This window comes from Euprymna scolopes, chromosome 18 (assembly GCF_053919585.1).
Source record: "Euprymna scolopes isolate OS-2025 chromosome 18, ASM5391958v1, whole genome shotgun sequence".
NCBI lineage: Eukaryota > Metazoa > Mollusca > Cephalopoda > Sepiida > Sepiolidae > Euprymna > Euprymna scolopes.
Window position 1 is genome coordinate 3183243 of NC_136499.1, and position 16146 is coordinate 3199388.

General features: G+C 32.9%; 1 protein-coding gene across 4 annotated transcripts in view; it reads left to right on the plus strand.

Annotated features, from left to right (window-relative positions):
* LOC145297482 (calcium-dependent protein kinase C-like) overlaps positions 1-16146 on the plus strand; it is a 731210-nt gene that overhangs the window by 700738 nt on the left and 14326 nt on the right. For 2 of the 4 annotated variants that reach the window (XM_080143353.1, XM_080143355.1), the window contains one exon: positions 3306-3473. The exons of the other annotated variants lie outside the window; for them this stretch is intronic. In XM_080143353.1, the coding sequence (XP_079999479.1) occupies positions 3306-3467 (162 nt within the window). In that variant the 3' untranslated portion in view covers positions 3468-3473. The remainder of the gene's footprint in view (positions 1-3305; positions 3474-16146) is intronic. 4 annotated transcript variants of the gene reach the window in all.

Genomic DNA, 16146 nt, shown 5'->3' on the forward strand with positions numbered 1-16146 from the left:
AACGTTGACCTTGGCAGAAGTAAATCAACTAACTTCTGAGCATGCATACATTTACATTTTTATTTTGAAGTCACTTAATTTTTAGCCTTTTTTATCCATCTGGTAATAGCTCAGGCAGTAATGACGAAAGTTGAAACGCTAAATAACAAGTAAGGAATGAACGCTGAATGTTTTAATTCTGATTCCAGCTGATGGCACCAAAGTAATTTTTTTTTTTCATTTTTGAAATCATTACTATATATATTGGGTACAATATAATAATCAATAGAGCATTTAGTCTATAAAAATACATACAAAATCTGTATGCATTAAAGTATCATATTTATGCATATTTTACGACTGGCCAATGCTGGGCGGCCTGCTAGTCTATGTATCTATAAAAGTGAGAATGTGTGTGTGAGGACACTTCTCAACCTATATACTCATTGAATGTTTGATCTACAGACTTGAAATCTGGTATATAGAGTATCCAGACATGTGGAAAACTTTTTAATTGGTTTTTATCCGGAAAAAGGGGCTGCTAAGGGGTTAAAATGGAAAAATTGGTACTGGGGTGTTTATCGGATTTTTATGTTTGTCAACTGTTTCACAGGGGTTGAAAACACTTTTAAAGAACGTGGTCAGCTAGTCTAATGGTTATCGTACTTGACTCACTGTCTTTAGGTTTTGGTTTTGAACTTAGCTTGAGTATTTTCTTTTTTTACTTACAAGAAGTGAACTGTTTAGAAAAAACAATACTCACCTGCACATGTCTTAGGTTTTTTTTTCCGTTTTTGTTGTTTTTTTTTTTTCTTTATTTTTGGGAAGGAATTTAATGTTACATTTAATACTTTCAATGTTGAGTGCATCTTCTAGTATATATAAAAGTGATCTTGTCTGTCTGTCTGTCTGTCTGTCTGAGACATGGTCTCTACCAAACTCCTCTGTCAATTTTTGGTCTACAGACTTGAAACTGTGAAACAAATTTGATTTGATCTTTACCCGGTAAAAATAGCTGCTAACGATTCAAAATTTAAAAAACTTGGCATTTCACAGGCGTAAATTGACTGAAAGTTCTCTTCTACACATATGCAAATATACATATATATGCAAATACACATATATACCTTTTACAACATTATTTTTTAAAAGTTTTTCTATGTGTAAAATCATATGACAACAGATAAGGCTGGAGAGCTATAGGTTCTGGTTTCGATTCTAGCTTATGGTACCAATTGATTTTTTTTATGACTAATATATATTGGTACAATATAATAATCTACAGAGAATTGGCTCTGTAATAATAAATACGAAATCTGCATAAATTAAATTATCATATTTAAGTGCATTTCACAATGCTGGTTGGCCTGCCAGTAGCATATAAAAAAGTGCATGTGTTAATAAAAGATTAGTGTCATCGGCAAATAAACTAGACTTTAGAGATCATTTTGTTAATTACAAATGTTTCTTTTTTTTAATACGAGATCACAGATATTTTGATGCATCCTGTTTCTATTTGCCAAACTTTTTTTTTTTTTTTTTTTGTCAATAAATCTTTCAGTTTTACACACACACACACACACACACACACACACACATATATATATATATATATATATATATATATATATATATATATATATATATATATATATATATATAATGTTGAGAGAGAGAGGCCCCCAGAATCATACAGTACCCGTTTTCTGACGTTTTTAAAGGTTTCATGTCATATGATTTTGGGAGTTTTACATAATAAATAGCGGTCTGTATATTTTTTTTTTTTAGACAAAAAAGAAAATCAAAAACAAAAGTAAAAAGACTCGGTCAATGCTGATGTTGCTAACGATGTATCCGTTAAATGGGATTTTTTCCTGAGCTTGTTAACACTGTATCCGTTAGATTTCTTCCAAATGTTGCTAACGATGTATCCGTTAGATTTGATTTTTTCCTGAGGTTGTTAACACTGTATCCGTTAGATTTCTTCGAAATGTTGCTAACGATGTATCCGTTAGATTTGATTTTTCCTGAGGTTGTTAACACTGTATCTGTCAGATTTCTTCCAAATGTTGCTAACGATGTATCCGTTAGATTTGATTTTTTTCCTGAGCTTGTTAACACTGTATCCGTTAGATTTCTTCCAAATGTTGCTAACGATGTATCCGTTAAATGGGATTTTTTTCCTGAGCTTGTTAACACTGTATCCGTTAGATTTCTTCCAAATGTTGCTAACGATGTATCTGTTAGATTTGATTTTTTCCTGAGCTTGTTAACACTGTATCCGTTAGATTTCTTCCAAATGTTGCTAACGATGTATCTGTTAGATTTGATTTTTTCCTGAGCTTGTTAACACTGTATCCGTCAGATTTCTTCCAAATGTTGCTAACGATGTATCCGTTAGATTTGATTTTTTCCTGAGCTTGTTAACACTGTATCCGTCAGATTTCTTCCAAATGTTGCTAACGATGTATCCGTTAGATTTGATTTTTTTCCTGAGCTTGTTAACACTGTATCCGTCAGATTTCTTCCAAATGTTGCTAACGATGTATCCGTTAGATTTGATTTTTTTCCTGAGCTTGTTAACACTGTATCCGTCAGATTTCTTCCAAATGTTGCTAACGATGTATCCATTAGATTTGATTTTTTTCCTGAGCTTGTTAACACTGTATTCGTCAGATTTCTTCCAAATGTTGCTAACGATGTATCCGTTAGATTTGATTTTTTTCCTGAGCTTGTTAACACTGTATCCGTTAGATTTCTTCCAAATGTTGCTAACGATGTATCCATTAAATTGGATTTTTCCTAAGGTTGCTTACAATGACGTCATATTAGTTCCCTTTCTCAGGTTTATAATAATGTTCATGTCACATTTTCTTAACTGTACACTGGTTAGGTTCTCTTTTTCACTTCGTATTGCGTTGTTATATGGTGCTGACAATACATTTACTTCCTCACTTTCTGGTGTTGCTACATAAGATAACTTTTCTCATGGTGTTGTTCAGGATAAACTTTGTAGATTCTGTCCATCTTTTCGTGTTATTTCTTGCAATGTCAGACTCATTTGTCCTTTACGCTGATAATTACAACAATGTTCCGCGATCTCTTGTATATAACTTTTACCGACATAAAAACCGTTACTTTTACTGATGCCAATTCTTTCTCAGAGTACAAATGCATGCATGGCCACTTGTTGAGCGTTTTCACCCGAGAGGGGGCTGAGTCTATCAAATAAGAACCCCCAACCCCCCAACGAAAAATCGGTGTTTCTGCTGAAAGAAAGTGAAATCGACTGAAATAATTTTTTTCTTCATTTTCTGCCCTTCCAGCTTGATTCCAGAAAAGCCGAGAACTTTGACACGATGTTCACCTCAAAAGACGTGAAAATGACACCGACAGACAATTTAATCATCATGAATATTGATGATAGTGCATTCAGGAACTTCTCTTTTATCAATCCCTTTTTCAGTCCAAATCAGTCAGACTCTTGAACACTAGTATGTATACCTTTTTCCCATTTACCGTTTTGTTTTCCTTTCTTACCTTCCTTCTGGAATGCTGCAACTAATTCAATTCCATATATGGTAAAATTCCTAAAAGAAAAAAAAACATGATTTTAAAGGTCTTCAAGCAAAATAATTTCCTGTGTGAGAGCATGTATAATTTTTTCTGGAATAGATTTGCATCACATACAGTATCCCAACATCCTTATAAACCTGAAAAATAGTTACTGATTTTTTTGCTTTTTTGTTTTTCTGAAATCCTATCTATTAAGCGCCAAATTCTCAGATTATAAAATATTATTATAAAATTGACTTTTTAAAATTTTTAACATAGAAGAATTCAGTTTGCTATGAAAGTTTCATATAAAATGTTTCCTTGATTTTTCCATTGCTCTTTTACTCCCAAAAATTCTGCTTATATAACAAATGTGTTTTTGCAATTTCAAGGAGGGTCGATCGTTTTGCATAAACTTGCAAATCAAACTGAAAGCAGCTTCAAAAATTGAGCAGTATGTTTAAAAACAATTTTCAGATTTGCTATATATATATTCCAGTAAAAAAAAAAAAAATCTTTTTTCCTTGTCTAGAATTCCTCTATATTAAAAATATTAAATTAAAAAATTTCTGTATAATGTTCATACCCATGATGAAAAAAAATATCGTACAACAAAAATTAGTAGTTTTATTTTTGAAGAACAAAATCAAATTTTATGACAGTTATGAGAGACAATTCCTGTGATGCCATCTAAAAAAATGGTGAAAGAATATGGGAGATAACTCTAAATAATTCAAATTTTTTAAAAGCCATTTTTAATATGAGAGGGAGAGTAATGGAAAAATTCAAATTCACTTAAAAATTATTTTCTTTATAAAATATGAAACTACTTAAACAATTTACATAATTTTTGGTGGATATTTTTTCCCATAACTGGTACATACATTATACAGATCTTTATATTTTTGTTTTTTAATATAGGGAGAATTTGGGCCAAGGACCAATTTTTTTTATTTTATTTGAATTACGAAAATTTTAGATAGTGATGAAAAAAATGTATTCAAAATATCAACTCCAATAGAATCATTTGACATTAAACTTACATAGGAAACTGTACTCTCTACTAAAATTTGAAAAAGTTATATTTTAAAAAAAATTGTTATAAATTGAAAATTTGTGCTTAAACGATAGTATTCTAAAGAAGTTTTAAAAAATTCAGTAAATAAAGTAAGATTACAAAGGGTAGGGGTTTTTACTTATATTTTCTAGTCCCATGCAGCACAGAGAAAAAAAATTAAGTGTTAAAATCGTTTTATACGATGCTTCTGTCTTGGTCATCTTCAAATCTAATATTAACAAATTCCTGTCATGGACTACCCCAAAAGTGATAAAACACAGTTCATACAGTTTATCAATATTAGTACTTCCATAGTGTTTCTCATCCTTTGAATGGCATTCATTCTGGTCTCATTAGCGCTTATCCTCGAGTGGCTTTTGGTTTTGATAAGTGGTGACTCCCAACAGTTAAAAAAATAAATAAAATAAGCCCTCATCAAAAAATATTTCTTTTTTTCTTTGCTGTGGCCATTTTCTAATTTTTTGAAAAAAATTGGAACTTTTTTGCTCTCCAAGATCTGATAGAGAATTATTGTTTTTAATTTATATCAAATTTGACAAAAAAATTGAAGTTTGTCCTCCCAGTTCCTATGAAGAAACCACAAATTGATAGACTTTGCAGACACCCTTGCAGTAAGTGGAGGTTGTAATGTAAGTAAAGTCGCACCAAATATGACCTTAACCTTTGACCTTGAAAAATGGTGTGCACGATTCATAGGTCGGAGACCATCATCATGTCAGATTTAGTCATAATCTGTCCAGTAGTGTGGGCAGTAGAAGAATTGCAAACACACACACAAACCCTACTGCTTTATATATATATATATATAGATATTTGGTATCTGATTCGAGTTAAGACTGGTTACTTGAATGATGCCGATCCATCGGATCTTCTCATGCGAACTCAAAAAGTTTCAGCTTCTTTTCACTTGAACACCAACGATTATGCATTGATGTCATTTTGGCCAACAATCTCATCAATAGTTATCAGGATATAACCTGAGGACCTTTTATTCATTCTTGCACCAGAAAGAGGTCTATGCGAACACTCACTGCGAATTTCGATTTAACTGAATAGCTTTCCCTGGATTTTGGAACAGACTTTGAAGTGGTTCACAAACAACACAAAAATTCAAGGTGAATTTTGACCACTCTTTCCCTATATGTCAATTGTAGCAACGATTGTTTCTTGTCAAATGATACCTTGTTCATATGCCTGAGAACTGAATACCTGCAACTAAGATTCAATTTGTCGATCAAATGATTCCAACTCGCAACAAAAATTTCAATAATTTTTATGTTTCTGAATTTTTGAAATGACAACAATTTCTATCATTTGAACTGTTTTCGTCTTGAGTGTTATTATACGCACAACATTTTGTTGGATAAAGGTCCAACCAATATAATAAAATGATTGCTACCACCAAGGAATAGGCAATTGGTGAATTAGATACTGAGCTAATTCGTTTGCTCTGGACTTAAAAAATGGTTCTTAAATTAATTTCTAAAGCAGTTGAGTGATTCTACTTTTTGTGCGAATTGAATTCAATTTATTTGGCTAACAAAAATAAAGCAATCGTGATTCAAATTTACACAGAAGAGGATTCAGTAATCCAACATTTTGAATTGTTGTTGCATTTATTACTTCTTTTGAAAGTCTGTTGCAAGGTCCAGAGATTCTGAGAACCATGTGAAGGTTGCCAACATCTGTAAGTGTTTATGTGAAACAATTTGAACTTGGCACACTTGTTGTCAGTCCATGCTTTTAACCATTTATACACCATTACCTTTATTATTCTGTAGAAATCAGATGATTTTATTGCTGCCATTCGGTTCCCTGATATCTTTCTGATTAGAATTCTTTCTAGAAAAATATTGGGTACCTACAGAAGAGACCAGGTGAAGGTTGCCAACATCCATAAGTGAAAGTGTTTCTATGGAATGAGCTAGATTCTCATTAACCACTTAGTCACCATCACCTACCTGTTGATGATGATGATGTCTTGGCTGAAGTGTCGTTTGGTCTTTTGTTAAGAGTTTGCTGCTGCTACCACAGTCTCGACTGTATGATGATGATGGCACAATGTGGAAGTCTGTGTGGTTGTCATTGTGTCTTTGTCTGGCAGATCACTGACATGCATAATGGCAAAAGAACAAAGCTCCAAGTTTACACAGAGTAAAAACAATCTTTTTTATACAGTTTATTTGGCTGCTGCTGATAACAATGCATTGGTGACACCTGGTTGGTTGACAGAATGATAATATTCTGAAAGATTCTCGATAGTTTTTCTCCTGGAAATAATTTATATTTTAATCCTGTAAATTCGTTATAATTGAAAGTGAACGACATTGAAATTGTGTTTCTTTCATGACGTTGGCTTATTCTCAAAGCAGAAAAACAAAAAAAGTCTGATTCGGAATTCTTAACAATTAGCATTCTATTTCTTCTCCCCCCCCCCCCCATTGCCACCGTCGTAATTCACTTTTCATCCTTTTCCCAACAGATAGCAACCTCACATACAGGAGATAAAAATGTCACTGCCCTCGGACAAAATAAAAGCATCTTTTTATACTGCTGCTGCTCCGAACCACAACACCCAAATTTGCATTATCTTATTTTTCGTATTGGACGGGTTTCAGGTCCAGATGCCAGCACTTCTTTGCAGAGGGCATACACCAACAATCAGCGCTTATTGCTGTGCTTCTCCTCATCGTTATTATATATTCACAGACAGAAGAAATTGATTATCTCTGCCACAGGAACCTCACTGTCAAATAATGAAGCATCTGACTTTGTCAGGAGTGCTGAGCCACAAACGAGGCGGGATAACACCTTGATCATGGCAACTGACTTTTAAAAATAAACGGGTTCATCTTGAAATGATTGAACTGAAATTTTTATGGATTGTGAGTAAGATATGATTTTATAATGAATTAACATTGAAAAAGCAAGATGTTGTGACCAGTAAAGAAAATTCATTTGTAATTGCTAACAAAATTGTTAGAATGCGTGTTATTGGTCTGAAGTTCTTCTATTTTAACACATGCTTTGCCATCCTTGACGAAGTAGATTAACTATGAATTGTCTTTTATTGTTTGTTTTTACAAATTTCCTCTGTCGCTGCCTCCTCCTCCCTCCTCTTTCAAATTCATTTTTGCTCTTCATTTGGCCAACGAACACTATTTCTCGATTCCTGGCATGTGGTTTCATCTGAACTTTGCATTTCTTTTTGCTTGTTTTTTCTTCGAATTCATCTTCTGCAATGTATATGGATGGTTAGGATCACTTTTTTTCCATTTATTTTTCATTCTGTTTAATTTTTATCTTTTTTGTTGCATGTTTTCATTCAAACTCGTTCGTTTCTTTTTAATACTTTGGATTTGAAATCCTTATTTTTTTAATACTTTGGATTTGAAATCCTTATTTTTTTAATACTTTGGATTTGAAATCCTTATTTTTTCTTCTAATATCTAAAAGTGTTAAATCCATATTTTCCCTTAATTTTGTCATTTTTTTTATCTACATATTTTTGAACATTAACTCCTTATCCCTCCACCCTGATTCCTTTTAACATCCGTGGAGGATTTTTTCCTCCTTTACTTCTTTAAGATATTTAAAAATACTTTCAAAGCTTAACTTCCATCTATCTCCACTTATCTTCTTTTTTTTTTTTTTCATATACTTTTTACTTATCTGACACCTCTTTCTTTCATCTTTTGTGTTTTTTTTGTTTTTTTTTTGCATCTAAGGATTTTAAAAATGTTTGTTCCAATAATTTCTTTTTCGTATGAAGTTCAAGCAATTTATTTATTTTAATTTTACTCTCACGTTTGTTTTTCGTTTTTTATTTGTTTATCAGAAATGACATTTTCTTCTGATCATCTACACCAATGAAGTAACACTTTTGTTTGCTTCACTCTTGCACTTTTTATTCAAGAAATTCTGACTTTGTATTTGTAAGTTCTGAAATCAATATTAGAATGAAATGATGGTAAACAACTGATGATTCCTACAATAATATTAAAACTAAAGTTTTAACGGTTGAAATAATTTCAAAGCATAGTCTGTTTATTATACAAACATTGGTTACATATGTGCATACATGTTTCAGTGAGATCCTAATTCAAGCAGACCACTTCATCAGACCATAAAAAAGGATCCATATTTAAAGAGTCAAGATTACATTCGTTTTTTAACAAGATATTCTGGTGTGGTTTACGTTTTGGAAAAAAAGTTGGGTGTATGTTTTGTGAATGTGAGCAGTATGGGTTTTGCAGGGAGATGTGATGGAGGAAGAGAGTAGGGGTGGGGCATATACATCACATTGAGCTGTTTGATATATATATATATATATATATATATATATATATATATATATATATATATATATATATATATATATATATATGAGAGAGAGAGAGAGGGCAAAAAATTAGATCCCATATTCGGAACAATTTTTTTAAGGGAGGTGGTGTTTGATCAACACTGCTGAAAAGCCATGGTTTAATATATTTGGTTTTTTAATCTCCAAAACATTGTTTCATAGTAAACAACTGAAAACTTAGGACTATTTTGAATTCGAGAAAGCAAATTGATTCATTGATTGCAGGAGATTAAATGACTTACTAAAAAATAATTTTTCAATGAAGAACTAAAAAGTTACAAAAAATTGTTTTATTAGTTTTTATATAGCTTTTAAGATTAAAAAACTTCCAACACACACACACACACACACACACACACACACACACACACACACACACACACACACATATATATACTAGCAGTTCAGCCCGGCTTTGCTCGGGCCCTATGTACTGTTTATAACTTGCTCTGGTTGAATACCCATTATGTAAGATTTCAAATGTTTAGACCAAAATTTTTCTGAGAATTTCGTAGAGACTGAAGAGGTCAATTTTTTTTAACATTGACCCAAATTTGGACCCCTTAACATTTATTATTTTGGTCTCAAATCAAAATACAAAGTTTTACCCATGTCCAAGTTACCTATATCTAAAATTTCAAGTCTTTAGACCCAAAATTGGTGGAAGAATTTGGTAGAATCTGCAAAGGTCAACTTTTTCAAATTTGACCTTTTGGCAGCTAGATTTTCGCCCTAAAACTGATTAAAATTAAATATCCGTTATGTATAAATTTCAAATTTTTAGACCCAAAATTAGCTGAGTAGTTTGCTAGATACCGCAAAGGTCAAATCTTTTGAACTTTGGCTCCTTGGTAACTCAAATTTTCGATTAAAACCGATTAAAAACTTGCCCTATCTCTGAATATCCTTTATGTAAAATTTAAAATGTTTAGACCAGAAGTTGGCTGAGTAATTTGGAAGTGACTGCAGAGGTTAAATTTCTTTTAACTGTGACCCCAATTTTGACCCCTTAACAGTTATTTTTGGGGGCTCAAATCAAATTATAAAGTTTGATCCATGTCCAAGTAACCTACATCTAAAATTTCAAGTGTTTCAACCCAAAATTGGCAGGAGTTTGGTAGAGTTTTCAAAAATCAAATCGTTGAACTTTGACCCCTTGACAGCCAAATTTCTGGCCAAAAACCAATTAAAAAGATTTTCTCAAATCTCAATACTCTTTATGTCAAATCTCGAGTCTCTAGACCGAAAATTGAAAGTTATTTGGTAGGGAAATGTACACACACACATTTTCACTTTTATAGATATACTAGCATTTCGGCCCGGCATTGCCTGGGTGTTTGGATGTGTCTGTTGAACAAAAAAAAAAAAATGTGAAGTAGGAAGGCAGGCTCGAACCCGTACCGCGAAGGAGGAAAAGAACAGGGTAAAAACCTAACGTCTATGCTGTTACGACCACCGCCAAACCGGAAGTGAAATTTTTTTAAATTAAGGCTAGACAATCTAAAGGAGAGGATAACTTTAAAAAAATATCGGCGAAAAAAGTGACTCCCCCCCCCCGTAGAAAAGTGCCTAGTTGAAGGGGAAGATATTAATATTTTTAGCCAATTTTTCGATATTTGTCATATGAAAGGTCATACTTCAAAACGATACTGATCTTGGTAAAATCAGTCGCCTCTATTGAAAGTTTTAGGCAGACATGCAAACATACATACATATATACATACATTTATATATTGGTAACTAAAATTCTTTGACCCAAACCGATGAAAAAGCTTGCCCTATCTCTGGAATACCCTTTATCTAAAATTTCAAATATTTAGACCAGAAATTGTCTGAGTAATTTGGAAGAGACCGCAGAGGTCAATTTTTTTTAACTTTGACCCTTTAACATTTGTTCTTTTGGGCTCAAATCAAGTTATTAAGTTAGATTCATGTCCAAGGAACCTATATCTAAAATTTCACGTGTTTAGACCCAAAATTGTAGGAGGAGTTTGGTAGAGTTCTCAAAGGTCAAATTGTTGAACTTTGACCCCTTAATCGCCAAATTTCTGTCTGAAAACCAATCACATCAATTTTCCCAAATCTCAGTATCCTGTATATCAAATTTCGAATCTGTAGGCTTAAAATTGACAGAGTTATTGCGTTGGGGAATGTACACAGACACACACACAGGCACGTTCACTTTTATATATATATATATATATAATATTAACGGTGATTTAGTGATAGTTGAAACTTAGGAAAATTCCTTATAAAATGTCCAAATTATAAAGAACTTAATATTTAGCAGAAATAAATAAAACATTGAATGATTTCATTATGTCTATCTTTCTGAAATTATTCGAAAAGGTCATTTTGGATAAATTCAGAAAATACTCTAATTGGTCAAAAATATAATTATATCTTATTATTCGTGCTCGTGTAAGCACAGACAATGTGTGAAGAATCGAGTTTAGTCATTTCATTTTGAACATTGACGTGTAAACCTTGGTGGCCACACTTATAGAAGGTCACCTTATTAAAGAGAGATACTTTCAGATAGGAAATAATATATTAATACAAATGATAGGTATTTCAATAGGTTTGGATCTTGCACCCTTTTGGGCTCATCTTTATTCATATGGATACGTTTACATAATTATGACACTCTTATACAAGAGTCAAATACAGCCTAAGATGGAGTATTGTTGTCACATCTGAGGTGGACCAACAAAAAGCAGCCTTTCCTGTCTTAACAGGGTACAGAATGGTCTTTGAAATCTGGTGGACAATGAACTTTTTACCTCCCTACTCATTCTTTCTCACAGAAGAAACGTTGCATATATGTCTCTGCTTTATCGATACCTTTTATGGTAGGTGTTCGACTGAGTTCTACTCTATGGTTCCTCTCCCCCCCCCCCCTCCCCAGAAAACATTCACAATAAATACTCGTCGAGCTGGAACAACTGCCAATAACTTTCCTCGCACCCTATCTGTGCCCAAAACTAAACGAAAATACCATGTCTGCTTCCTAGCTGACTATAACATGGTTGGCGTTCAAGTCTAATGTGAATAAATTCATATTGAATTGTCCATTTAGATAATCTTAGCCTTCAAAGTTTCCACTGTGACTAATATTGTCTCACCACCTACATGACACTTAACTCTTATCCTTGAGTGGCCTCTGGGCCTTGATAAGTCGTCATCTTCTAAGTAAAAAAGTATGTCACCATTAATAAGAAATGATATATCTGGAGTTTATAGTTATCATCATTGTAGTCGATTTAGTGGTGACCTTGTCTGTATTAATGATAAAGATGAGTTTAGAAATACAAAACATTTTATATGAAGGAGTCAAAAGGAAACTGTGAACGCACAGGAACACACGCTACGTTTCTTGATCTGGATAAAAAGAAATCCAGGAAAATCAAAGAACCATGGCATAGTGGATATTTTAAAAGATGTTCCAGATACCTCCAGACTCAAGTACACCTGAGGAATCAAACATTTTGACCCAGTTGCGACATAGAAGAAGGAATGGAGAAACAATACTCCTAACGGAGCGGACATCATTGAAGATGCACCTCCCAGGTTTTGCTACAAATAGTAGGAATCAGTGAGTAGCCGCAAACCGAATCAAAACAAGACATTGCAGAAGTGCAGTAAAAAAACACCCAGATGGAGACAAATAAACTACCCAATTTGACCAAAGTGCAAGGAAGCCCCTCCAGGGTGCAGACCACCTGATTTTAGACTGTCCAGTCATCCAACTAGAAGTAGGCTATGTGACAGCCCATCTGTCTGAAGATAATTTCTCAGATTGGCTAAAAATAGTGGTATAAAGGCCTAACCCATACGATACTACTACTACTACTACTACTATTACTAAATCTGGATCTAAAAATTCAGGAAAATCAAGTACCCATTGCATAAGGGATAAAATACTTGGTAAAATTAAGCTGTAATTTATACTCTTTTAAACGTTGAAGATTCAATTTTCAGTGCAGGCGATATGCAAAATACAAATAACAAACTATTTTAGGACTTCTACCGAACAAGAACATGCTACCCCTATGGATTAAATAAAGGCTTCCATTTGAAATTCTGTGCAGATTCCCCAAGTTCGACAAGATATACCTAAAAAAGGTCAGAGGTTACATTGATCGAAACATGAGAATAACACTCAAGATGAGAACAGTAGTCCGAAGAATACAAAAATACAAAGAATCATTCCTTATCTAAAAAATTCAGGACCATAATTAAATTGCTCGAAAATAAATGGCAACAAAAATGGTACAACATCCAAAACAAATTATTTCAAATAAAACCCAAGATAAATATATCCTTGCCCTCACAAAATCCAGAAAAGAAGTTATCCTATCTCGGCTCCGCACAAGGCACACAAATCTCACACACTCCTTTATACTGAACAATGTCTGTTATTATTTTATGTGACACACGCAGTAGAGCAGCAATTTCAATTCTTTTTGCTTCCATTTTAATTGTGATATTAAATAATTGTACAGTAAATGCTAATATTATTTTATTAAAGCGCAAACTTTAATCTGTAATGCAGAAACAAAAATTAGATATAAAAATATTAACTTAAACCTAAAATACAACAGTGTGACAGAACTTTTGACCAGTCCAGTATGTATGAGCCAGTTACGGTTGGTGTAATCACAGAATCTGTAGAACATGTAGAATTTGTCCCGGTGACAACTGGTAGCAGTGGTAGTACTAAATATTTAGAGAGAAAAATAGGGACTCCTTTCTCTAGAGATGTTGCAATTGTGATGGTGTTGTAGCATTTTATTATCACGCAATGTAGTATTTTATTATCACGACTGAATGTGTCTAAAATAGTGTTTGAAAACTACATAAGATTGTGGCTATTAGCCTAGTTGTATTGAATTTGTATGTGGCATCTGTTGTTGCAAACCTATGATACTTTTGTCCAGAGGGGAATTCCTGCGGCTACTTTTTAATATAGATAGAAGAAGATAGATAGAGAAAGATGAATAATTAAAAATTCAGTATCTGCTCTTTCCTCATCAGTCAGGAGAGCAAATCCTTTTTGACTGAGGTAATTCTTGCCCCTCACAATCCTCATTTATACTTCGGTGTCTTACTTTGGCATACTTTATCTACCTCATTATTTAATCCTTCATTTATTTCATAATATTATATATAAGATGAATTTGCATCTATATTATAAACAGTTTTTATATTTTCTTCTGAAAATATAGTTTTTTGGGGGGGGGGTTACAGTGATCACCACTTATAAAGGCCCGGAAGCCACTCAGGGATAAGGGTTATTGCAAGTACATTACGTTAGTGTGGAGATTTGATGAAGTGTTTAATTAAGGGGGCGGTTCATTAGGAATTTGTTAACATTGGACTTGAACACATCCAAGTTGTAGTCCGGTGGGAAGCAGGCAGACGGAACAGAGTTCCACAGGCGTGCAGTTCTAAGAAAGAAGCTTTGTTCATGGAATCCGCGTTTTGATTTAGGCACAGATATAGAGTGGGGGAAATTTTTCACAGTGGATTCAGCTAGACGGGTGTTTTTCGTTTTTTAGTTTAAGTAAAATAATTTGTTTGTCAAAACCCATTTAGGTGACTGAAATATGATTTGACCAATATTTTAATTATTTCTGATAACAAATGGCCTTTAAGTAATTTGGATATTTAAAAAAAAAATCAGTTACTTTAAGGGGACAAGAACACAGACAGAAAATAATATCAAACAGTTTAACCCTTCCATTTTTATTTGTATTTAAATATTGGTCAAATCCTATTTCGGTCACCTAAATTGGTTTTGACATTATTAACAAACAACTTATTTTTCTTAAACTATATTTTTGTAAACAAAATTAAAAAATCATTCTATGAAAGCCAGATAGACCCCATTATTTTATTATACGACACCTGTTCAAACTGAAACATGCTTATCACAATATTCTTATGTGAATTTATACTATAAAAACACTTATTAAACTTTGTGACATATTTCCATTCTGTGGAGGTCAGGCACGGACGCAGACCCCATAATTTTATTTTACCATATTTCGTTAAACTGATACATAATTATCAAAATATACTTACGTGGATAGATATCAGAAGTTTTTGTTTAAGTTTGTGGCATATTTTCAATCTATGTAGGTCAGGCGCAAACACAGACCCCACAATATTTTATACCATCCTTATTCAAGTTGAAACATACTTATCAAAGTATTCTTATGCGCATCTATATCAAAAACTCTTGTAAAAGTTTTCAATTTTTTATTTCCATTCTTTGGGGACCAGGTGCATACACAGACTCCACAATTTTAATAAACCATCATTGTTTAAAATGTAACATAGCCATTTTTGATCCGTGATACCTTGTCTATCATTGTATGTAGTCAGTTTTGTATAATAGTCAATCATAAAGGATCCTATTTGTGTACAGAGAAACATTCAGCTTTATTATATACTAGCATGGCTACCTGGCGTTGCCTGAGTAGAGAGAGATGGTATACTAAGGTCATTGAGCAACCAACACCCAGCCTTTAAAAGAAAAAATGAACTTTTGTGTCAATCAAAATAGCAGCAAGTTACCCGTGTGACTCAAAAAAAAAAAAAAAAGTAGCCACAGTAGCCAGGCTTGAACCTGTAACGCAAAAGAGGAAAAGGAGGTGAAAAAAAAGCTAACGCGTTAACTGTCATGGTCACAGCAGGTCAAAATAACATTTTATAAATGTGCATTGAGATTGCTAGGTGTATGATTTGCAAAATAAATTGATCTCTACTTCCAAAAAACGGCCCAGTTGACCAGAATTAATCTTTTTGGTCACTTTTTAGATATTTTTCATGTGAGAGATTTTTCTAATGATACCAATTTTGTCATGGTCCAATGCATCTGTCAAAAGTTTTTGGCAGACATACAAACACACACAAACTAACACACATTTTCCCTTTTAAATAATAGAAGAAGATGATATATATATATATATATATATATTAATTTTATTTATACAAACATATGTTTGTATAAATAAAATTAATATAAAATTAATATACCTGCTCTGTTCACTCATTGAGCACTATTTTGGTAGACACATGTTATTTCATTGGATGTACTTCTAGGAAAATAAACTCTACTGGCTATATATATATATATATATATACCAGCAAAAGTACCCGTCAT